The sequence below is a fragment of the Boeremia exigua genome (assembly GCF_020726555.1).
Source record: "Boeremia exigua strain MPI-SDFR-AT-0100 chromosome Unknown C7974scaffold_1, whole genome shotgun sequence".
NCBI lineage: Eukaryota > Fungi > Ascomycota > Dothideomycetes > Pleosporales > Didymellaceae > Boeremia > Boeremia exigua.
This window is the reverse complement of record NW_025763518.1, coordinates 2944514-2966153: the sequence shown is the minus strand read 5'-3', so window position 1 is coordinate 2966153 and position 21640 is coordinate 2944514. Positions and strand designations below refer to the sequence as shown.

Below are 21640 nucleotides of genomic sequence, written 5' to 3'. Positions count from 1 at the left end.
CGCGCCACAACTGTGGCAGCGAATCACAGCACGTACATTTCTGCGGCTCGGGAGCTCATCTCGCCCCGAGGTCCCGACGAGCCACCGCTCGTTCTAACGGACTTTTCGTGGGTAAGGGGGGTGTTAAAACCGGGCGTAGGGTTGTTTTCTACGGCGAGATTCGCCGTTGCCGTTATATAGGGATGTGTAGACTCCTGGTGGACGAAGCGATAACTCCTTTTCGGGTTTCTGTCATGACATAGAGACAGGACACTAAGTGCACAGCAGAGGTGTATCTGGAACTCTCCATCAAGTCAATTTTACCACAGTTTTGCATGAGGCTGCAACTTTCTGCTTCTAAACATACACCTGCTGCACACAGTCAGAATGGATAGAGCTCGCCGCACAACATCGCGCCGCTCATCCAGGTCAAGATCAAGACCGAACAGCCCTCCACTACACCGCTTACTCTCCAACCACCATCCGGACGACCATTCGGTCTACCACCACGAAGACGGCGAAGGCGTGCATGTCAGGAACGACGCGTCGTCACTCCACAGAACCGAGACCCAGCGACGAGATGTAGAACGCTCGTCTGACAGCAGTGCAAACAGTGCACACAGTGCAAGCAGTACAAAAGAGAAGGAAAATCATGACGAGACCGAGCATGAGGAAGAGACGACGTACGAGGAGATCCGTGGCGGTATTCCGTACGAGCACGATGTTGAAGCCGGGAAACCCGAGCTAGAGAAGAAGAAGAGCAACCGCAGTGTCAAGGATCCGAATCTGGTGAGTTCAACGCACCATGTGCTCCTCGATAAGTACGACAATACTGATAGCTCCAGGTGACCTGGGATGCACCCGATGATCCCGCAAACCCCAAGAACTGGTCCATGAAGCGCAAGTGGGCGGCCACGCTCATCGTGTCATGCTTCACGCTCGTCTCGCCAATCTCGTCGTCCATGATCGCGCCGGCCCTGACGTCCATAAGTGCGGAATTTGGCATCACGAATGAAGTTGAGGCTCAGCTGACACTCAGCATCTTCGTGCTTGCGTACGCTATCGGTCCGCTATTCTTAGGCCCGCTATCTGAGATCTACGGCCGCGTTATTGTTCTGCAGTTGTCTAATCTATTCTACCTGGCGTGGAACTTGGGGTGCGGGTTTGCGCAGACATCGGGGCAGCTTATGGCGTTCCGCTTCCTGAGTGGTTTGGGAGGTTCAGCGCCGCTGGCCATTGGTGGTGTGAGTCCTTTATCTCTCTCCATAATGGTGTGTATATGCTAACACTTCCCAGGGTGTCCTCAGTGACTGCTTCCACGCCGAGCAGCGTGGCAAGGCCATCTCCATCTACTCGCTCGCGCCTCTGCTTGGTCCAGCGATTGGTCCCATTGCCGGCGGCTTCATCAGCCAAAACACGACCTGGCGCTGGTGCTTCTACGCAACAACGATTTTCACCGCCATCGTGCAGTGTTTCGGCGTCTTCTTCCTCCAAGAAACCTACGCGCCTAAACTCCTCGCTTGGAAGCGCGACAAGCTGATCAAAGAGACCGGTAACACGGCCCTACACACAGAATTCGACAGCCCAGACCGCACTCTCGCTACCACATTGAAAATTGCAATGCAACGCCCCTTCATCCTGCTCGGCACCCAACCCATCTTGCAGGTCCTCGCGTGCTACATGGCGTATCTGTATGGGCTGATGTACCTGATGCTGTCGACCTTCCCGCGCCTCTGGACGGGTACATACCACATGAGCACGGGGATCGCCTCGTTGAACTTCATCTCCATGGGCGTGGGGTTCTTCCTGGGCACACAGATCACGGCGCCGCTGAACGACATGCTTTATCGTCGGCTGAAGCGCGGCAACAATGGTGTCGGCAGGCCCGAGTTCCGAGTTCCTATCATGGTGCCTGCGTCGCTACTGGTCCCCGCGGGACTATTTTGGTACGGGTGGAGTGCACAGGCGGGCGTGCACTGGATTTTGCCAAACATTGGTGCAGCGCTGTTCTGCGGTGGAGTAATTATCGGGTTTCAGTGCATTCAAACGTATCTTGTGGATAGCTATACGCGGTACGCTGCCAGCGCCATTGCGGCTGCTACGGTATTGAGGTCGCTCGCTGGGTTTGGATTCCCGCTGTTTGCGCCGGCGATGTATAATGCCTTGGACTACGGATGGGGAAATAGCTTGTTAGCTTTCATTGCATTGGGTCTCGGTGTACCGGCCCCACTGCTGTTGTGGACGTTTGGAGAGGGCTTGAGGGCGAAGAGTCAGTTCGCTGCTGGGTAAGTAGTAGCGAGTTATATACCAGCTCTATATTTACCGAGAACCTTTTTGGAGGCTATAGAATGCTTTCGTTCAGCTACCTGAACGCTCAAGCCCATACAACGCTTCAAATTGAGCGGGTGTTGTACGTGTGAAGGCTTAATAAGGCTGTCAAGTACTCCTGGTACCGGTACATAGGTAGGTATGACCTGTCGGCCTCACCCCTGCAACACACTTTCCCATCACCCCGCAGCTTTATTCATACTATAATTTTATATTAGAAAACACTACAGAGGTCCTCTATACCTAACTTACCTAGGCGTGTAGCAAAATGTGAGGGAAAAGCGAGCGGAGCCTCAAATCGCCGCATCGTCTGATTTCTTAAGTAACGAAGTCTTATATCTGAAGTCTCGACCACAAAGACGTAGTATGGGTGCCGTGATTTCTGGCACATACTTGTGTTTCTGCACCACCATCGTGACGGGCTGATTCGACTGAGTGATGGCTGCGGGATGATCTGGAAGTCTTTGGGTGTTCGTGTTGTGGAGAGCTAGTGGAGCAGCTAGGATTGTAGTGAGGCCTATCGAAACAGAAATGGCGGCTGAGAGCATCATGGTGATATTGGTGTGTTGCTGCGAATCTCGCTAGGAGGGACGGAGAAGTAAACCTAGGTCAGAGCCAGGAAAGATGCTTGTGTGGCCGGAATCCTGCCGAAGAATGGCCATTGCCTGGCAAGGGCGCTCTAGAGTCCTATTGGAGGTCCAGACCTACTGCATTGGTTGATGTCATTGGTCCTAAAACATGCGTGACAAGGCTCTTGTGTTCCACACTGAATACTTGAGACTTGTCACGCGGAGACACTCTGGGACCAACACCTAAGTAATGCTGATTGATTCTCATGGAATACAATCCCTAGCGTCTGCCGACAACCTTGGAACCGTCAAGTATATGTAGATCATATTGTCAATGAGAATTCGAACAGAAAAATATACGCGATACCTAGCAGCGTTCACAAGTCATGCAGCCGGCATGGCAGCCCAAGGGTGTTAACCGACGGGTGTAAATGACGATGACTGGAATGTGGCACTTGAACGGTGAACAAAATGACCAATGTGTGTAACATTACAAACTTCTATCCCAACCAGAAATAATGTATCGCTATCCATTTGTAGTATGTGCTGTTTAGTCTCGTTCTGAAGTCCTTCATGTTTACGGAAAGTAGTGGAAAGTAGTGGGGGCTAAGTTGCCAGATACTTTCATTGAAGATGAGCTGTGAAGGTGCCGTTCCGTCGGAGCTGGTGTCCTTTTTCATGAATGAGGCATCTCTCCTGCTAATACATGAAAGTACTCTCAGATGGATATTTTGTAGAAGCTAGCGGAGCTACCGAAAGTATAGGGCGGCATATACTTTGGTTCGCGTCGATATATTAAAGTTGTTCGAAACTGATATTTTGTCAATAGCCTCCCGACTTAGACTACATGGTCTTACAGCAACAGGCTTAGTGATATGTTTCCGCCCCCTCCTATCAACACTACGTCTCCCGTCCGTATTCAGCTCTTCGAGCTCAATATTGATCATTGGTAGTAGCTCTGTATGCTCTGGTGCTGACGGATTGGTAATTTCAGTGCGAAAGAGCTTGGTAAACATTTCAAAAGTGGCCATTGCGATAACACAGCAAGTATGCAAACCCACCAAGTAGGTACTGCAAAATGTCGCAAGACATTACTTACTCTCATATACTCCCTTCAGCATCACGTAGAGGACCCTGCATTCCTGCGTCATTGGAGCCACGGACTCCTGCCCTTGCCATGAAATGCTGTCTATTATGGTGCAAGTTTGTAGCGCTATGTGATGGACAGGTTGAATGGGCGTTCACGGTGATCTCGGGAGCCTCGTCACACCGACTCTTTGATGCCACTCGATCTGTAACACAGTAAACTGGATGCTAGTACAGGAAGTTTGTTTGTCTATACCCTGCTCCCACTAAGCTTAACGCGATATAGCAACTCGCTTATCGGAGGATGCAGAGAAGGAACGCGCCACCCGCTACGATTCACCCTGCATGTCAACTCAGGACATGTATACGTGCAAGGTCACCAAATCCATCGCGATGTCGTTCGCAAATCTTCCCTCGAGTAAGCACCACTGGAGGGCTTGCTGTCCGGATCCAAGGTTCATTTTGCCTCGAAGGTAACATCTAAATCCTACGATTCTGTCTTTGGGTAATGCTGAGTCGAAGATGACGCTGGTTTTCTGGTGCAGAAGCTAGCTTATGCAGACTGTAGCCATAGCCTTCGTAGAGAAAAATGTACCCATGACGATGCTCGCTGATAAGACGACAGCGAGGCGGGTCACGTACTATAGTGCCCCACGATTTGGACAGCTTCACATAGAGAATTTCTTACACCTTAGTTGCGATAAGATTATTTGGGTCGGGTTACTGATGCCGCAAGGACTGCAAACATTGATGGTCGAGTTCTGGGCCTGTCCTTGCAACAATTGATGAAAAAAATCTACCTCATCTATCATTAGCTGCGTTTGCTAACGTTAATCGGATTTGCCATTGTTGTTTCAAAAGTGCTCCATGAATAGAGTACAGCATTATCATGGAGGGAATGCGGAGAAAACTGAGTTCCTTGATGATAATTGTTGTCAAGCAAGTGAGCTGTGGGCTTCCGAGAAAGCACACGTGGCTCGCGAGTTGGATGCCCGAATCCACTACTTGCAAATGACAAGGCGACCGATTATCAACAACAAGAAGGTCTAATGGATCGTTCTCTCAGGTTAGAGTCTTCGGGATCGAAAGAAGAAGGGTTTAAGGCCAAGAGCTTGCTGGAGATGTGGGAACGCTTCCATCTTTGGAGCTGAGCTCCTGCAGCCCTCGTGTCCACTATCTCCTTACATTCCAGGGTACTCGGCCCGCTGCAAGTACATTAGGGCAGATTTGTAATGAACGATGCATGCCTTGGTAGCAAATAGCTTCTAGCATGGGAGGTACATCCAATCCAGATTTCGTCATGGTCATAGTACGCCGTCACATGCATTGGCATCGCAATCTCCTACTGCATTTCGTACAGTGCTGTGGGTCGTGGCTGAAGAAGATGGTACTGGTACAAGCTACCTGCGATCGTCTGGTCGCTCCATCTTGTTCGGGATGTTTCTTCCCGGGATTAGCGGATAGTGATATCCCAATACAGCTAGGTACTCAATGAGCAAACTTTGACTAAACCCTTACATTTTCCCACTTGGACTATGTATACAGAGAGAACCCGAATTCTTCTACTGAAGGGTAGACACACGTCTTTATGGAACTTTGAGTACCCAAGGATACTATAATACCCATCTTGGCGTGGGACGAAGTCAACACTGTGACCAGTACACGTATGTCCAACATTGCTATTTCCGTGTCACTAATGTCACACAGTACGGAAGCTGAACCACAGATCACCCTATTGTTGTCATTACGAGCATCTGCAAGACATCAGGCAGCCCCAAGAACAGGTTGACAGCTCACCTCAGACCTGTATACCAGCTAATGGCGCCTCATTATTGATCCGACCGAACGTAGAGTTCTCGCGCTAGGGATTTGACTGAGGTTACCCTGGTAGTATGACCTGCGTTGAGCTGGGAGAAGCGAAGCCGACGCACTGAAAGTCCGACGAGTCCACGCAGATATAACTTCGAGGCCGGCATGGATTCAAATACAACTCCTCTCAACGTCCAGACCAACTTCCTAGGTCTACCTCATCTCTAATCCACAACATACAATTCATGGATATCCTCGGGCCACAGATACATCTTCTTAGTGGTTTACGAAAAGAAACACCACGCGAGCCATGACCTCGTGGCAGTGCTTGAAAACACCAGAAACAACCGAATGACTATCCGCTATTGATCTGGTGGTGTCATCTGGAGACCACATGAGCTCTTCGGTGCGACTCGGGCACCAGGACGAGGCTGCACTTACCTTCTTCCCTTGAACGACCTCGAAGCACCTAAGCCGAAGCACGTCAGCTAGGAACAGCTGTCTTGCTTCCATATGCACGTAAGAAAACCCACATCTTATGCCAATATTGTGGCGCATTCACCGCCTGTCGGTCGGTACCTAGGGTCAGTCGCATAGCGTATTTGACACATACGGCTGACTCTTGTCAGTGTTACCGCAAAGCGACACTGCATACCTTGCAATGCGCGTGCCCTGGGCCCCGTTCCGCTGACAAGCGCGTGTTATGGCGCAAGCATATTCATCCTGTTGACTTCATGCAGACCAATCACACCTGCCGTTACGGACACATGTAATACTCCCAATAGCATGGACTGGAAGCATCTTCGTGCAGAAATCGCTCTTTCCAGCTGCGATACACAACTCCACACAGACGAGGATCGGCGTGTCATCCATTCGGTTCACCAACGTTAGCACAATTCTCTGGAGGCCTTGAAGTCAGTCTTTACGGGATCGTGTGGCGCGCCTTCCAGACTGTTCTTCTTGCGCAGCAGATTGGCTCGCTAACGGGTGGTGATGTTGGGGACAGCGGCTCCCCTCAAAAGCTCCGACACGCCACATCTCAACAACAAGGATCTACACGCGATGCTTATCCTAATCTGGTATAGTCATGGGCATTGTTCCGTTTTTCGATGAGCTTTATTCGACGACCCTTCTGCTGACCGATAGCAGCATGCTCACCACGTCCTCGGGCAGCGTTTTGACGTATTGACAGCTCGGACTACTGTGTGTAACCCACCAACAGCAACGATCCTCGTCAGCAGCTGCATCACTCCTTACCTCCCACACGGGCTGAGACAGCTGCAGCGAGTGTCATTTCGACACTATGCTGTGTCCGATCATAAGGACTGCCGTCGTGACTTGAAATGTTTAGCTTGGCAACTAACACCCAGTTGTGTGCCGAAAGTCTAAGCCTCACGACCACTCAAAGACATGGATTTTGAGTAGACCAAGAGAAAGCTTCATGTGGCACAGGAGCTGCCCAGACTAGAATCCTCTCGTGCCGTGTGCCGTGTGCCGTTTGCCTGCGGCTCGTCTTATCCATGACGAGACGGGATATACGCCTAGGAGCTACCACCCTGTCGACAGGGGCGTCAAGAGGAGGTATGGCTGCCGTTAGTGTCAGCTCTCCACACCATCCAGCGGCGCCATGATAGTCCACTGATCATCGCTGGGCTTTCGCGAGGAAGACAAGGCAGGCGACCGAGGATAGCATATAGTGCCTGTTGTCCCACGTACAACACAAGGTTCGGGTCGTTTCACAACTTCGATTCTCATACGTGAAAATCGTAGCATTCGCTTCTCCAAGTGCCTAAGGCACTGTCAGCTGTACTCGTACTCTCTTTCGCCAACACTTCAATTTCATAATGCTCACGACAGTGGCCAAAGCAACTGCCCTCCTGGCACTTGTGCCCGCGGTATCATCTTGGACACTACCACGCGTGTCAAGCAACAATGCACTTTCTCATCTAGAAGTTCCATGGAAAGAGAGAGGTCTTTACTCTGGATCGGCAGCAAGGAGCGTAGCTAGAAGAGATGGCTATCAAACAGGTTGTAATCACGGACCAGCAGCGAGGTCATGCTGGAAGGACAAATACAATGTTGACACTGATATGGACCTTGAATGGCCTACAACCGGAGTAGTAAGGAGGGTGAGTTGCGGAACGCGATCGAGACGTAGGTTACTCACACTCATTTCTACAGTATCACCTTGAAATTACGAATGTCACGATGGCACCAGATGGTTTTGAGCGACCCATGTCGGTCTTCAATGGCCAGTACCCAGGACCAGTATGTGCAAAGTATAAATCTCAAGACGATGGGATTAACAAGATTAGACTATTGAGGCTGATTGGGGAGACGAGATTGAGGTCACTGTGACCAATTATCTCGAGAATAATGGCACTGGAGTTCATTGGCATGGATTGCGACAACTTGGTTCAAACGAAATGGATGGAACGAATGGTCTGACCGAATGCCCAATTGTACCAGGGGCCACCAAAGTCTACCGGTTCAAAGCAACGCAGTATGGCACATCGGTAAGTCGGTTGCTTTATAAATGCTCTCGATTGCTAATCGAGCGCAGTGGTACCATTCGCATTACTCTGTCCAGTATGGAGATGGTCTAGTCGGCCCCATCGTCATCCATGGCCCTGCAACAGGCGATTATGACATCGATCTTGGAGTTCTGCCGTTCAGTGACTGGTTTCACTCGACAATCTTTACAGTCAATCATGCAACTCTTCACGCAAAGGGCCCGCCGACTGCAGACAATCTTCTGATCAACGGATCTATGACTTCATCTGTAGGAGGCCAGTATGCAGTCACGACCTTGACACCAGGAAAAACCCATCGGCTTCGTCTCGTAAACATGGGTATCAACAACTGGGTCCACGTCGGAATCGACAATCACCCTTTCACGGTCATTGCGGCAGACTTCATTCCTATTGAGCCTTTTGAGGCGACCTCGCTGAATATCGCTGTTGGTGAGTTTACCCCGGGGGTTCATCTCCACGTGCAGGTGGCGCATATGCGGCGCACTCCAATCGTGAATCTCAAAACACACTAGTAACGTTTCACTGACCCGCCATCTGGTTAACAGGACAACGGTACGACATCATAATCAACGCGACCCAGCCAGTCGGTAACTACTGGCTTCGTGTCGGCACCGGAGGACGTTGTGACGGCCCGAACGCAAATTCCGCCAACATCGGTAGCATCATTCGCTATGCAGGCGCCGAAGATGCCAATCCCGAGTCCACAGCTGCCGCACCTCTACCCGCTGGGTGCTATGATGAGCCCATTGTCCCTTACGTCAAAACACATGTCCCACAAGACGTTCCCGAGGAGTTGAAACTAATTTTCACTGATACTGGTGGTTTCAATAGCAGTGATCTCGTTCAGTGGAAGGTTAATGATGTGCCTATGCTGATTGATTTCGATAAGCCTACTCTACAGACCGTGTTTGAAGGCTTCACAGGCAATCAGACTTGGGGCAAGACCGAAAACGTGTTCGAAGTTGGCGACAAGGGGCATGCAGTAAGTCAACCCCACTTTGAGTGGAGCGTGTATCTAATAAAATATAGTGGCAATATTGGGTTATCCAGCAAGACAATGTAACCGCACCCCCAGTTCCTCACCCAATCCATCTGCATGGTCACGACTTCTTCGTCTTGGCCCAGAAGGCAAATGCTGTCTGGAACGGCGACATATCCACTCTAAATATGGACAACCCGATCCGACGTGATACAGCCACACTCCCTGCGGGAGGTTATCTAGTGCTCGCATTCGAGTCCGACAACCCTGGTGCATGGCTGGCAAGTTCTAACATTGATTGTTTCACGGTATTCTTGCTAATTCGATATGTTAGATGCACTGCCACATCCCGTTCCACATCTCTGGCGGCCTTGGCGTGCAGTTCATCGAGAGAAAAGAAGAGATCTTAAAGAGTATCGGCAATCTCGGTGACATGCAACAGGGCTGCGCAGACTGGCAGAAGTACCATGCTGAGAATTGGCCCAATGGCATTCTGATTGAGGGGGACTCTGGGCTTTAGAGCGTCAGATAAGTGCTTTGTCATGCTTTGGCTAAGATCTTACCTCACCTTGTGTACATTATCGTTCAGAAAGCACTAATGTCTAAATGTCTAAACGGAATTAATGTTCATCATGTATCTCAAAAAGATTACCAAGTAGCTCCTTCATTCGTGACTCTTTGGAGAATCACAATCAACATGAAGGATTGATTCCGTCCCTCCAGCCCCTATGTGACTCTCATTCTTCCAATTCTGCCTCCGATCTCATCCGTTGCAGATCTTTCTTACCGAATTCAGATGTGGCTTGCAGCTAATAAGGTCTGGTCTTTCTAGAATCAAGACCGACAGCCGAGAAGGAGAGTCGCGGTTGCCATGCACTCAAAGCGTAATTTCCTGCATAACCTTCTGCTAGCATGGTTTTATAGAAATCTTTCAGCCTTTTTGCCCTTCCTGGACGTTGGAGGATGTAGTGATAGTGACAGCATGCAATCCTCACAGCCAACTGCACTACTGACCTGACAGATCATGTAGTACCCTCCGGAGGTCATGCCACAAAAGTCGCAACGCGCTGTTCCAACTTTCCTCTGCCAGCCAATATCGACGAATTTCCATTGATAAGACGCTCCCTGTGTTGATCGACGTTGCTGGCATATTCGTCATGTACCTCGCGTACATGCTGTTCAGCCAATGCGACCCTGGTTTTCTGTAATTTTATGACGTGCGTTCGTTGCTTTTTAATAGCGCACAGAAAACTGGATTGGGGTTGAGCCTGGGGTATTCCGAGCCTCTCTGCCAAATTAGGGAACCGCATCTCTTCCCATTTCCGTTGCTCCTCTACTCGTTGTTGGACCTCTTTCGCTACTTTCGCTAAGAGAGCCGCTGTTTTACTTTCCGCAAGTACTTTCTTCGCAGCTTCCTCGTCAGCTAGTCTCTGCGCCGCCAGACGATTTTTCGCTTTGCGAGCCTGCTCCTGCCGAGCACGTTCAAGCACCGCTGCAGCACGTGCCTCAGCTTCGATCTCTTTGCCCCGTCTTAAGCGCTCTTTTGCAGCTCTCGCAAACTCTGCACGTGCTCGTTCAGCAGTCTGTCGAGAGAGTTCTTCAGCTAGACGCTCCTTCTCCGCTCTGACACGCTCTCGTTCTTTGCACTTCTCTTGCTCCCGACATCTCCGCTCAATGTTTTGGCGATACAAGGCCCACTGATACTGTATATCCTGGTAACAAAGATCATATTTGGCGCGTTTGGAATTATCAGACAGACTTTCATATGCTTCTTGTATCTCCAGTGTCGTCAATACCGGGATAACGTCTCTGATCATGGACGGAGGTGAGACTTACCCGTCGAAACTCCGCAGCATCTTTTGATTGCCCAGGCGCGATCTTATCTGGGTGATAGACGAGCACTAGCCTTCGATACGACTGTTTGATTTGAGCTGCTGTAGCATTACGTGGAATTTTCAAGTTAAAGTAATGATCTGCCACTCTTGGTTCTACAGGCGCATTCTCTGCCATGGTTGAGACCGTGATGTTCACAGAAGCGAAAGGGAGTCTGTGGTAAGGTTCCTTTTGATGACCCGCCCTAAGACAAAGTGAAATGGGTCACACCATAAGGCGCTGTTGGTGAAAGGATGCGAAGCAGGAACGCATCAGCAAAGCAAACACTGTTGAGTAATCTCCGGATATCTCCGAGCATGATAGTAACAGACAGAAGATTCTTAGATAGCTCGCTAGCATTTTAGATGATGCGCAAATTCTGAGCTCGTGAAGCAAAGTCGAACGCCGACGCCTGTAAGACATCTTCTCATTGTGTCGCTGCCCCCCGAGATTCTTCCCCTTTCGATTACCGTTCTCAGAGCTTTCTTTTCTTACTGAAGCGGGGCCTTTCTCTCTCTTCGCCATCTGCTTCTAGTTTGGCAAACAGATTGTTCAACAAGGAGAACAGTCGCTCTGGATCTTCGTTACCAAAGCCTGATTTGCGCTTTAGGTCTTTTGCCCTCCGAATCTTGAGCTCTGAATCAACCGCTTCCACTGTAATAAGCACTACGTCCTTTAAGACTTCGTCCTTTGTCTCTCCGCGAATCTGCATAATATCTTGGATGAACTTTTCTGCAGCTTCTGTCTCTTTTTGCTGGCGCGCAAGAGTTTCCTCGACGCGTTTCCTATTATCTTCTGCTTGCGAGCGTTCGATAGCTTCGCACCACTGCTGTTCATTCTCGCGCTCTTCCATCTGACGCTCTCTAGCCTCATTTGCAGCGTCTTCGCGTGCCTTCTTTGCCACCTTCTGCATTCTTTCATCGGCCGCTTTTGTTATCTGTTGCAGTCGGTCTTCGGCAATCTTACGTTTTTCCGCAGCTGCCCGTTCCAGAACCCTCTGCTCTCGTGCAGCAGCCTCATCTTCCTTCTTCTGACGAAGGCGCTGCTTTTCAGCAAATGCTTTTGCTTGCTTTCGTAGCTCTTCCTCTTCCTCTCGTTCTTCGCGTTCGGCATCAGCTTGTTTCTGAGCTTCTTGCTCTTGTCTGATGCGTTCTTCGTTGGCCCGCTTCTGAGATGCCTTTTGTTGCGCTATCTTCTCCCGCCACCTTCGATTCGACTCAGCTTTCGCACGCTTCTTGTCCTCCTCTGCAAGGCGTCTCTTTTCCTGGGCTTCTTCATGTTGCTGCCATTTTCCCAAAGCGATATCGTAGTCGACCCATTGCTGCCGTACATATTGAAAGGTGGCGTCGTACAGGAACCTCTTGATCGGATCGCTGAGTACCTCGTAGGCTGCGGTAACCTATTGACTTGGTCAGGCTCACTTCGCCAGCTAATACCTGTTGGATTACACGAACTCTTTTGAACTTCGCATCACTGGCGCCTGTAGGATTTTTGTCAGGGTGATGCTTGAGTGATAGTCGTAAATAGGCTTTCCGAATCTCAGCAGGAGCTGACACTTTGCAGTTTCCAAGCTCGAGATCATGGTAGTAGTCTGCCTGGAGCGGCTCGTAGGGCTTTTGTGGACTCATGGAAAATTGTAGTGAGTGTACTGGTAGCTTTTGCAGATGTTTGTGTATAACTGAATCTGATAGATGCGATCTGCAATTGTGATGTAGGTTGCAAGATTAGAAGTAGTGGGGGAAAACTTATAGAATCTCCAGAATCAAAACCCTAGCTTAGTACCTGGTAAGATGCGTGGGTAAAGGCAGAAGTAAAATAGAAGGGTGAGAGTAGCTTAGCATTTCCTAGACGTAGTTGCAAGGTGAGAGAGCCCTAGTAAGTCTAATATCAACTCCTAGTCCAAATATTTGTGTATTCACCTTTACCCTTGAAGTGGATGTGTACCAAATTGGCTTCGGTTGCCAATGTCTACTCCGTGCTGTTGCATCGTTACAGCGTAGCTAAGGACACTTTGCTCCCAATCCTTCAACATGGTAGCTCTATCCGCACCTCCAAGAATTTGATCAACAGTCTTAGCTAGCTCCATAGCATCCATTGCTGCTTGGCTTGTACTAGCTGCTGTGTGCGGCCTGAAGCCTGCGAGAGCATCGCCAATAACCAGGACACGATTGTCGCTCGACAACACAGCGGCGGGACTGATGACGTCGGTGATAGCCTGTATGAAAGGAACCTCGGTCTTATTAACCAGTTCTGCAAATTGGGGTGGAAGGATGTCTCGTGCAATTTCCTTCTGTCGCTTCCAGACATCCTTTTGAATACCTCCTGGAGGCAGCGTGATGTGGTGTCTCTTGCCGTTCTTGTCCGTCATGAGCTCGACGTGCTCGGGCGACTCTTCTTTGTAGTTGAAATACCACACCCAGTTCAACAAACGCTTGCCTGGCTCGATAATGCCATTGCGTCCCGGTATGGCGTATGCGAGAATTTGGACACCCTCCGTGTGGAAGAAGGGAAACTTTTCAACAAACACATCAGTTGCCGATTGCGAGACTTGGTCTTCTGGAACTGTGCCTCGCCATGCTACATAACCCGCATACTTTCTCTGCACTTTGGGGTCGATGTATTTGCGAACAGACGAACTAGGCCCGTCTGCGCCAATCAACATGTCCGCATTGAAGGTGACATCGTCGCCTGTTGAGGTTCTGGCCGTAATTGACAACGATGTGGCATCACTGAAATCGATTCCAGTGACCTGATGACCATAATCATATGTGGATGTCCCCTCGTGTGGTTGCGGTTCCGGCACTTGCGCATATTCTGACTCAACTCCATCAAAGTTTGCCCTCAGAAGGTGGTACAGCAGATCCCAGCTCGTCATATGTTGCTCTTTATCCTCACGATCGATAACATTTCCAGTCCTATCGAGGTATAGTCGTTGGTGGCTAGTGACAGCGAGAGGCGTCTTCGTCCTGTCGTGTTTACGGAAGAACTCTTGTACATGACCGCCAGCGACCACGCCAGCACCTTGATCGTGCAGTAGTGGCGTAGGATTCCGTTCGAGTATGCGGATGTTCAGATCCTTTCGTAGATGTTTCAGCGCAACGCCAGCAAAGAGCCCGCCTAGTGAGCCGCCGACGATGACGATGTTCTTGGGCTTTGCAGTTGTCATTTGGCAGCATCAAAGTTTGGTCTGCTGTGACAAGTGACGGCGCGGATGGCCACGAGACTTGTAGGCCATAGACCCGAATTTCAGTTGTCATCATCATTACTGCTCGAGAAGGGCAGGTGGCAGGGGTGCCACAACGATCCAGAGTGGATTTGTGGGTGACGTCATCTTGCACCCAAAACTCCCAGACGCGTCGACGCGGACAGAATTCAGGCACGTCTACGTACGGGTCCGACGACTGGAATAAGTTTCATACAAATATCCGCTGTCAATAGATATTCAAGGACGTTAGCTACGCTTGTGGAACCAGATGAGCTCGTCCTTCATCTCATCGCACAGCGGTATGCCGAAGCTCTGTACTGTTGCGCTGTCGATCTTAAACTCAGCCTTCATCTTTCGCGTAGTGTTTTCCAGAACATCTCTGAACTCGACGACGAACTTGTCGCCTGAAAGATGATCAAAGCGAAGATCAAAGGCCGTACATCTGTCCCTGCACTTAGCCTCCAAGCTCCCCTTGTTATGCGAAAGGATTATTGTGCGATAGCCAGCATTGAAATACTCGCCAGCAATATCTTCAAGCGGTACAAGAAGTGGTTCTGTCCAATCGGGTGGCAACAGGTCTGGATCTTCTTCTGCTTCTTCTCGCTCCCCATCCTCGTGGCACTTGCGCCAGTACGCAGGCCAATCTGTACGCTCCTCCTGAGGAACCCGAAGCACCTCGTCCACCAATTGATGGAACAGAATCTGATGGACGTAGAACGCATCGTTTGAGTTGCCAAACACGACGATGCCCCAATTGTGCCCCGGCAAGAATCGCATCAGAGCCCTGAATCCACCAAAGGAGCCATCGTGACCGAATATCATATGGCCGCGGTATGATTCAGCAATTAGCCCTAGCGCATATACGCTATGACCGTACAGTGGAAGCGCATCGTTGCCTTCGAACGGAACGATAATCCGCCCTTTGACCATCTCGTTGTGCGCACCCGCTGACAGGGGACCAGACCGCTGGAGAAGCGCCCGCACCCACTTTGCATAGTCGCCGGCGCTGCTGAAGACACATCCTGCACCCTGGCCTTCTGGCTGCGCGTACGATGGCATTGCGAGGTACGTTTCCTTTTCCTGGACCCAGCGGTGACCCATCGCCAGGTGAGCCTGCGCGTTTCCAGCTTCCACGCCTGTGACATCGTGATAGGTGTTTGACATGCCGAGCGGCTCCCAAAGCCTTTTACGAATGAATTCGCTGTATGCTATACCGGTGACTGTCTCGATCAGGTGTGTAGCTACAGTGAACATGATGTTGCTGTATTGGTAGTCACAGCGAAGTGGTTTGTTGAACGGTAGATTCCTCAGATTGCGCGTTATAGACTTTGCATTATCTGGCTCAGCAGCGCTCTGGCCGTGGAGCGCATTGTCGTGGCCGGGGTCACCTGTTCGATGACTGAGGATGTCCTCGATGGTGACATTGGCGGTGCGGTATGGATCCGGGAGAACGAAGTCATCAGGCAGAATTTGGGAGACTGGCGTTCGCCATTGCACATCTGGATACGAATCATCGTCGACGAGCAGTGCGATGCATGCTGCTGTGAAAGACTTAGAGGTGCTTGCGCAGTCGAACAGCGTGTCCTCTGTACAAGCGCCTCCATCGAGCCTAGCGACTCCGTAATACTGCGAGCACTTTAGCTTACTTCGGGAACCCTCAGGTAGTATTGGATACTTTTGCCTGGATTTCGTCTCCTTGTACAATAGCTACACCGAGCCCGGGTACGTGCCACTCGTAGATAAGTCTTCGAACGTTCGCGTCAAATGCAGCGTTTGTGTGGGCCATGGGTTCTGAGACGCAATATCTTTAGGATTTCAACCAAACACGTTGACAACGAGCTCAATTTTGAAGATCTGGTTTCATTGAAGACGCGTGCGTATGATGCGCGGGTTATGTAAAACTACGATGACGCTGCATGTCTGACTAAGACCTGAAAGCAGCTGCCACCTAAAATGGCGTTCCGATATGTAATTTGGACATGACGCTAAAGTAACATGGAAAGTAGAACGCACAATCTTGGCTCACAGCAAGGATTACTCAAGCTCCAACAGTCACGCCGTTGGGCATCTCGAGGCCGATTGGTAACCCGGCAATGAACGGTGCAAGGAACTTCTCGCCCCTGACCTGCGTCAACTTCTCCTCGACATCCTTGTACATATCGTACGCGTTCATCTCCTCAATCGTGAGCTTCTTCTTCTCGTCTTCAACCTGGTACGACGGGCACTTGTCCTTGTTCGCGGAGAACCCGATGCGCTCGTTGATGTTGTAAGCAGCCTTTGCAGCCGCCGCCTGCACACGAGTGGCACGCGGTAAGCGCACCTTCTCATAGACTTCGAGGGCCTCGCGAACGTCGCCTTGGAAGTACGACTTGTTGAAGATGATACCGATGGCGGCGGCGTCCTCGATCGCCATGCAGGCACCTTGACTCTGGTGAGGCATCATCTGTGCGTGTTAGTCAAGGTAAACCAAACAAGTTTAAGGCACTTACCGGGTGGCCTGCATCGCCCAACAAGCAAACGTTGCCTTTCTGGAGATACGGGTATGGGTCGTGGACCCACAGCCTCCACGGCTGAACCTCAACACCAATTGCCAAGTGCGCCTTAACCTGTGCATCCAGCTCCGGGTAGGGCGCAAGCAACTCTTCGACTGGTCGATCATCAGCCCCCCAGGCTTGTGTTGTGTAATCGCCCTTCTCTCGCGGGAAGAAGCAGTAGTATGAGAGCAGTTTGCCGCCGTTGCAAGGCGATAGAACGATCTTATCCCACTTCCCTTCTTGGCCGCCCCAGTACTCTAGAGCAGCATTCTGTGAGTAGTCTACGAGACCGAGTTTGACTGCTTGCTCGGTGCTGACGTTTGCGTGCAGGCAACTTGAGTCAGCGGGGCGCTTTGCTGGGTGCACCCCGAGAATGCCACGCACAGCGGAGCCGATACCGTCCGCACCGATGAGTAGGTCGTGCTTGACCTGTACGCCGTTCTTGAATGTGACTGTGCCTGCCTTGAGATCGATATCTTGACACTAAATTATGTTAGTGGCGTAACGAGGTATAGTAGATATATCACTTACAGCGTGGTTTACGAGCAGCTTTGCTGGTATCCCCTCTCCTTCCTCTTGCAGCGCACAGTCCTTCAACATCTTGTGCATGTACTGTCGGTGGAACATGTTATACGCGTATCCCCACTTCTCCTCGTAATCATCGAGGTCGAATGTGGATACCGGCTCGCCCGTCTTCCAGTCACGGTTGATGAGCTTCTTCAGTGCCACAGGGTCGCCCTTCTCAATATCAACACCCCACTCGTGCAGCCATCTTGTGCCGTTTGCTGCGCATGAAACCGATGCACCGACCTCACCGGCGAAATCATGCTTTTCGTAGATGGTGACTTCGTGTCCAGCGCGGCGAAGAGCGATAGCAACGGATATTCCTCCAATACCGCCACCGATCACACCGACATTGAGTTGTCGCCAGCCTTGTGCCATAACGTCTGCTCTTGCTTAGTGATGATGACGTATCACTGATTTGAGGATCGAGTCCGAGGATGGGTTGGTCGCGGGCTGCAAGGCTTGAAGTTTACAATCAATAGATGAGTGATGATGGCCGCATGAAGGCTGCGCCAGGCCTTCTACATATACATCACGGCGCAGCATGCATTCTCGCGCGGATCTGCGTTATCGTAGGAGCGCCGTCAACCTCATCGATGATCCGCAGCGTATCGGAGAACAATGCGACGAGCCTGTGACTGCGGATAACGACCCGTTCGCGCATTTTGCTACAAAGGCCTGCAAGCTGATTGGGATGCCGAGCATGATTGTGCAGGGTTGTGTATCCGCACTGGCGGGGGGGGAGGGCAACGGAGGCAGCGGAAGATACATCGGATGAGAATTACACTAGCGTAACAGCTGCTTCCGTCGGAAGGTGCGATTGCCGCCCGAACATACCCGCCGAATCTTACAGTCGCACTCACACACTACAGACTACCTACACGAACACGACATTTCTTATTTTTCAAACCGTAGTTGCTCAAATCGGCAGAGTCGCATTCGCAGGCAGACAAGGGCCTCTTTCCTGCTCGATGCGTGCGGTTGCATTGACGATCAGGTTCGCCAGGGGACTCGTTCCACACTTCAACCCAAGGACGAAAGCTTGACTATGCTGTCGAGGTGTTAGCCGATTCCACAAACACCGGTTGTAGCCGAATACTCACAACATCTGCCAAGAACGGAGCTGTATGCGTGTGATCCATTGGGTAGTTCGTATCCACGACAGCCTTCCCGAGCAACTTCTGCGCTTGTGCGGCGTAGGCTCCATGCTGAACGAAGAACACATTGGACGCTGGACCGCCGAGTTCGATTGTAGCCAACCTGTTTTGGTCAGCAAGAAGACACGGAGAGGAAAACATTGCTACTGACTCGCTGTAGTAAGCGAAGACCGGCGACCTGTACGTGTAGCTGCCCGACTCCCAGACATTTGTCGGCAGCTGCTCAGCAATGACTATACCTGCAGCTCCCAGGTCGAGATACTTCTGCGCCGCTGCCTTCACGTATGTAGGAAACGTCTGCACAATCTCGGTGGTGTTGCTGTCAAGCGAGGTCAGAAGAATCAAAGCCGCCGGTACGTGTTTACTCACTTGAAATCCACAGTGCAGGTCTCATTACCTTCACCGGGACAACTCGGTCGGCCCTTGTCCCCAGTCGTGCTCGTGGATCCGTTCTTCGGAGCCCCCGCATCGTTGATCCCGAACTCAATGACCACCCAGTCGCCTGGCTGCAGGCCCTGAGCAATGCGCTCGAAGCGGCCTTCGCGCGTGAACTACATCATGTGAGCGATGCTGATTCTTCACCGGCAAAAAGTCAGGTTCACATACCGACCGTGCAGAACGTCCTGCAAACGCAGAGTTGTTGACCAACGCTCGATCACCCAACGAGTACTTCAAGTACTGGCCCCAACCCTGAGTGCCGTTTTTGCCTCCGTCCGGAGCCGTGGTCGAATCGCCTGCGAGCCACACCGTCGGTACTTTGGCCGCGACAACACAGAGTGTGCTGAGCAGGCACGCGACGGTCGACTGGAGCTTCATGGTGGGCGTCTGGTGGCTGCTACCTTGGATGATTGAAACGTGAAACCCGTGTACCTGGTTGGCAGTGCTGAGTGGCGCCCTGCCAAGTGATCAGTATTTGTACTCATGCATCTTCCCGCTAGGCGAAAAGGCCGTTTAATTACTCCGCAGTGTGGAAATCAAGTGCGAATGCTTGATGCGGAGCCCCGCAAAGCTCGGGGTTGCGGATCGTCTGCGGCTCGGGCTAACACAGGCCGAGTTGCATCAGATCTTCCGTCTTGACAATTTTAAGAAAACACGCTTAAAACTTGGGGTTGATCGCAGGTTGAATTTTGTTCTATTTAAGGGGCTACTGACTATGGTTTCGCGGAAGTGTAGCACTTGTGGGTATATTGTTGACAAAGGGAAAAAAGAAAAAGAAAACTGAAGGACCTCTGCTCCAGAACACGCCTGCGAGAGAATCAGGAATCGTAGCGGTATCGCGGTGCACTTGTTTTACAGAAACCTGTCATCGTACGTCTATGTTTGAACAACGATGCGTCAGATACTCTGGATGCTGGATCACCCGCTACCGCTCGTAAAGCTCCAACAGGGACGTAACGTCAGTAGAACGCTTAGCCGGCAGCCCTATCTGATCCGGACCCTTATCCTATTGCCGCATACCAAACTCGACGTCGGTCTTGCGACCGGGCTTGATGTTGGGGTCGTACCAGGTAAGGCAGACGGCGAGGGTGGCAATCATCATAAGACAGTCGTAGATGTAAAGGGGCCACTCGTGTTGGAGCAGGTAAGCCTCCTGGATCATTATTAGTGGATGTCGTAGTTGCATGAAAGGAGGAAATCTTACCTTACCCATGGCGTATTCGACCACACGGCACATGTTACGGATGGTGATGAACGCGCTTGCAGCATACAGGAAGCGCACCATCTTCTGCCATGGGATGTCGGAGGATGCAGCCGTGGGTCTGGACTCCAGTCTGCGGTGCCACTTTCCTGCCACAATGACAAAGAAGAGGAACATCAGGATCTGGAGGATCAGACCGCCGAGAATGATGTTCTCGCCTCTCTTGACGCCGTCCTTGTCTTTGGCCTGCACCAGCATGCCAGCACCGCCACTCTGGATGAAGAAACAAAGGATGTCTCCGGTGACGAAGATCTTCGTGACCCAATTGGCGCGTACGATCGAGTAGGATGCGGAGTCAGTGCGCATGATCAAGCGTCCGAGAATCATGTAGATCGAGGCGGCGAAGAGGATGGGGGCGATGAGGATGAGAATAGACTGGATGATGTAAGGCGTCTTAGTGATGGTATCGTTGTGAGCTGCTGCTCGCGCGGCATAACCGATGGTCTCGAACTACGGACGTCAGTGCAAGCTTTCAAAGACTGTGGCGTCACATACCAAGGCACCGATGACAAAAGGTATGCAGAACCATGTGCGGTTTTTGACAAGCCTGAAGACGTGGGCGCATGTCAACAGTGCAAAGACAACGGCGGCGATTGCTCCACCGGCAATGGACGGTGTGTATGGCCAGAGAACATATTCCGGCTTGGTTGTGTCCGCCATGACCCTGAAGAGTGCTTTAAGGTTAAAGCTTGGTGCTGTAAGCCCTGGCTTGGGTAATGTCTTGTCCTTCCTAGGTTGGTTCGTGTTTGGTCGACAGCGGGGAGAAAGTCCAACTTGTAGGGATGATGGTGAAGAGGAGTTGATGGTGGTTCAGTGTCGAAGGAGAGAGGCCTTATGTATAGCAGAAGACGGTCGCGTATAGACTGATACGCCCGTATCGACCTCTCCGACGAACATCCCAAAATCTGGACCCTTCACGCATTGCCGTACTGGAGAAACAAGCCTTACGGGTGCTGTCGTATGTTTCGACACTCTGATTGGTCACCGTACTCGCTTGCGTACACGTAACCAGCAACAAAACAGGGGTCTACCAAAGTGAAAACAGTTGCGGAACCTCACCGCAGGAACGCTTTGTCGTACGAAATATGCTCATTAACACTTTGAGGCACCGTACTTGCTGTTTCAAATTTCGTCACGGATTCTATCGCGACATGTGCTGTTGTGCTGTAAGTACAAGCTGCTACAACCTAACATTGGTACCAATTAGTACCTCAGCTTCATGTCTGAGAGCGGTCCTAACTTACAAGCGCTGATCATACGCAGCTACTGTTACGGTTTTAGACATTCTCGCAAGCATCTCCAGAACTGTGATAGCTCCCGGGATA

At 51.0% G+C, this 21640-nt stretch overlaps 8 protein-coding genes across 8 annotated transcripts; 2 read left to right on the top strand and 6 right to left on the bottom strand.

Moving 5' to 3' along the window:
* Positions 1-366: 366 nt before the first annotated feature.
* Positions 367-2268, top strand: C7974DRAFT_371674 (MFS multidrug transporter-like protein; the record flags this gene model as incomplete). The annotated part of the gene is made up of 3 exons (XM_046140032.1): positions 367-768; positions 825-1223; positions 1276-2268. The coding sequence occupies 3 exons, from the start codon at positions 367-369 to the stop codon at positions 2266-2268; spliced, it is 1794 nt and encodes a 597-aa protein (XP_046003318.1).
* Positions 2269-7615: 5347 nt separating this feature from the next.
* C7974DRAFT_298535 (laccase) lies at positions 7616-9804 on the top strand (the record flags this gene model as incomplete). Its single annotated transcript, XM_046137698.1, has 7 exons — positions 7616-7900; positions 7953-8039; positions 8087-8287; positions 8335-8734; positions 8851-9287; positions 9335-9592; positions 9619-9804. 7 exons carry the CDS (start codon positions 7616-7618, stop codon positions 9802-9804), a joined length of 1854 nt encoding a protein of 617 aa, XP_046003317.1.
* A 1721-nt stretch (positions 9805-11525) lies between these two features.
* Positions 11526-12930, bottom strand: C7974DRAFT_23214 (uncharacterized protein). Its single transcript, XM_046137392.1, has 2 exons — positions 12611-12930; positions 11526-12555 (listed from the first exon to the last, which is right to left on the bottom strand). Exons 1-2 carry the CDS (start codon positions 12782-12784, stop codon positions 11632-11634), a joined length of 1098 nt encoding a protein of 365 aa, XP_046003316.1. The 5' UTR covers positions 12785-12930; the 3' UTR covers positions 11526-11631.
* C7974DRAFT_23213 (monooxygenase) lies at positions 12931-14490 on the bottom strand. Its single transcript, XM_046137391.1, has one exon. It carries the CDS (start codon positions 14320-14322, stop codon positions 13078-13080), a length of 1245 nt encoding a protein of 414 aa, XP_046003315.1. The 5' UTR covers positions 14323-14490; the 3' UTR covers positions 12931-13077.
* A 5-nt stretch (positions 14491-14495) lies between these two features.
* On the bottom strand, positions 14496-16214 carry C7974DRAFT_326168 (beta-lactamase/transpeptidase-like protein). The gene is made up of 2 exons (XM_046138981.1): positions 16037-16214; positions 14496-15987 (listed from the first exon to the last, which is right to left on the bottom strand). Exons 1-2 carry the CDS (start codon positions 16145-16147, stop codon positions 14608-14610), a joined length of 1491 nt encoding a protein of 496 aa, XP_046003314.1. The 5' UTR covers positions 16148-16214; the 3' UTR covers positions 14496-14607.
* On the bottom strand, positions 16215-18055 carry C7974DRAFT_349473 (salicylate hydroxylase-like protein). Its single transcript, XM_046139437.1, has 3 exons — positions 17427-18055; positions 16851-17378; positions 16215-16804 (listed from the first exon to the last, which is right to left on the bottom strand). Exons 1-3 carry the CDS (start codon positions 17835-17837, stop codon positions 16400-16402), a joined length of 1344 nt encoding a protein of 447 aa, XP_046003313.1. The 5' UTR covers positions 17838-18055; the 3' UTR covers positions 16215-16399.
* A 231-nt stretch (positions 18056-18286) lies between these two features.
* Positions 18287-19432, bottom strand: C7974DRAFT_420032 (SGNH hydrolase-type esterase domain-containing protein; the record flags this gene model as incomplete). The annotated part of the gene is made up of 5 exons (XM_046144238.1): positions 18287-18510; positions 18563-18719; positions 18768-18935; positions 18986-19167; positions 19223-19432. 5 exons carry the CDS (start codon positions 19430-19432, stop codon positions 18379-18381), a joined length of 849 nt encoding a protein of 282 aa, XP_046003312.1. The 3' UTR covers positions 18287-18378.
* Positions 19433-20060: 628 nt separating this feature from the next.
* Positions 20061-20975, bottom strand: C7974DRAFT_430324 (RTA1 like protein; the record flags this gene model as incomplete). Its single annotated transcript, XM_046144691.1, has 3 exons — positions 20061-20207; positions 20259-20765; positions 20811-20975. The coding sequence occupies 3 exons, from the start codon at positions 20973-20975 to the stop codon at positions 20061-20063; spliced, it is 819 nt and encodes a 272-aa protein (XP_046003311.1).
* Between the last annotated feature and the right edge of the window lie 665 nt (positions 20976-21640).

Excerpts from the sequence above, each read along its gene's own strand:
- C7974DRAFT_23213 (XM_046137391.1), bottom strand. The coding sequence starts at position 14,322 with ATGACAACTGCAAAGCCCAAGAACATCGTCATCGTCGGCGGCTCACTA.
- C7974DRAFT_326168 (XM_046138981.1), bottom strand. The coding sequence starts at position 16,147 with ATGGCCCACACAAACGCTGCATTTGACGCGAACGTTCGAAGACTTATC. Across the intron at positions 15,988-16,036 it reads GAGACGAAATCCAGGCAAAA|TATTACGGAGTCGCTAGGCT; the intron begins GTATCCAATACT and ends AAGTGCTCGCAG.
- C7974DRAFT_349473 (XM_046139437.1), bottom strand. The coding sequence starts at position 17,837 with ATGGCACAAGGCTGGCGACAACTCAATGTCGGTGTGATCGGTGGCGGT. Across the intron at positions 17,379-17,426 it reads AGCTGCTCGTAAACCACGCT|TGTCAAGATATCGATCTCAA; the intron begins GTAAGTGATATA and ends AACATAATTTAG. Across the intron at positions 16,805-16,850 it reads TGGGCGATGCAGGCCACCCG|ATGATGCCTCACCAGAGTCA; the intron begins GTAAGTGCCTTA and ends TAACACGCACAG.
- C7974DRAFT_23214 (XM_046137392.1), bottom strand. The coding sequence starts at position 12,784 with ATGAGTCCACAAAAGCCCTACGAGCCGCTCCAGGCAGACTACTACCAT. Across the intron at positions 12,556-12,610 it reads GTGATGCGAAGTTCAAAAGA|GTTACCGCAGCCTACGAGGT; the intron begins GTTCGTGTAATC and ends CCAAGTCAATAG.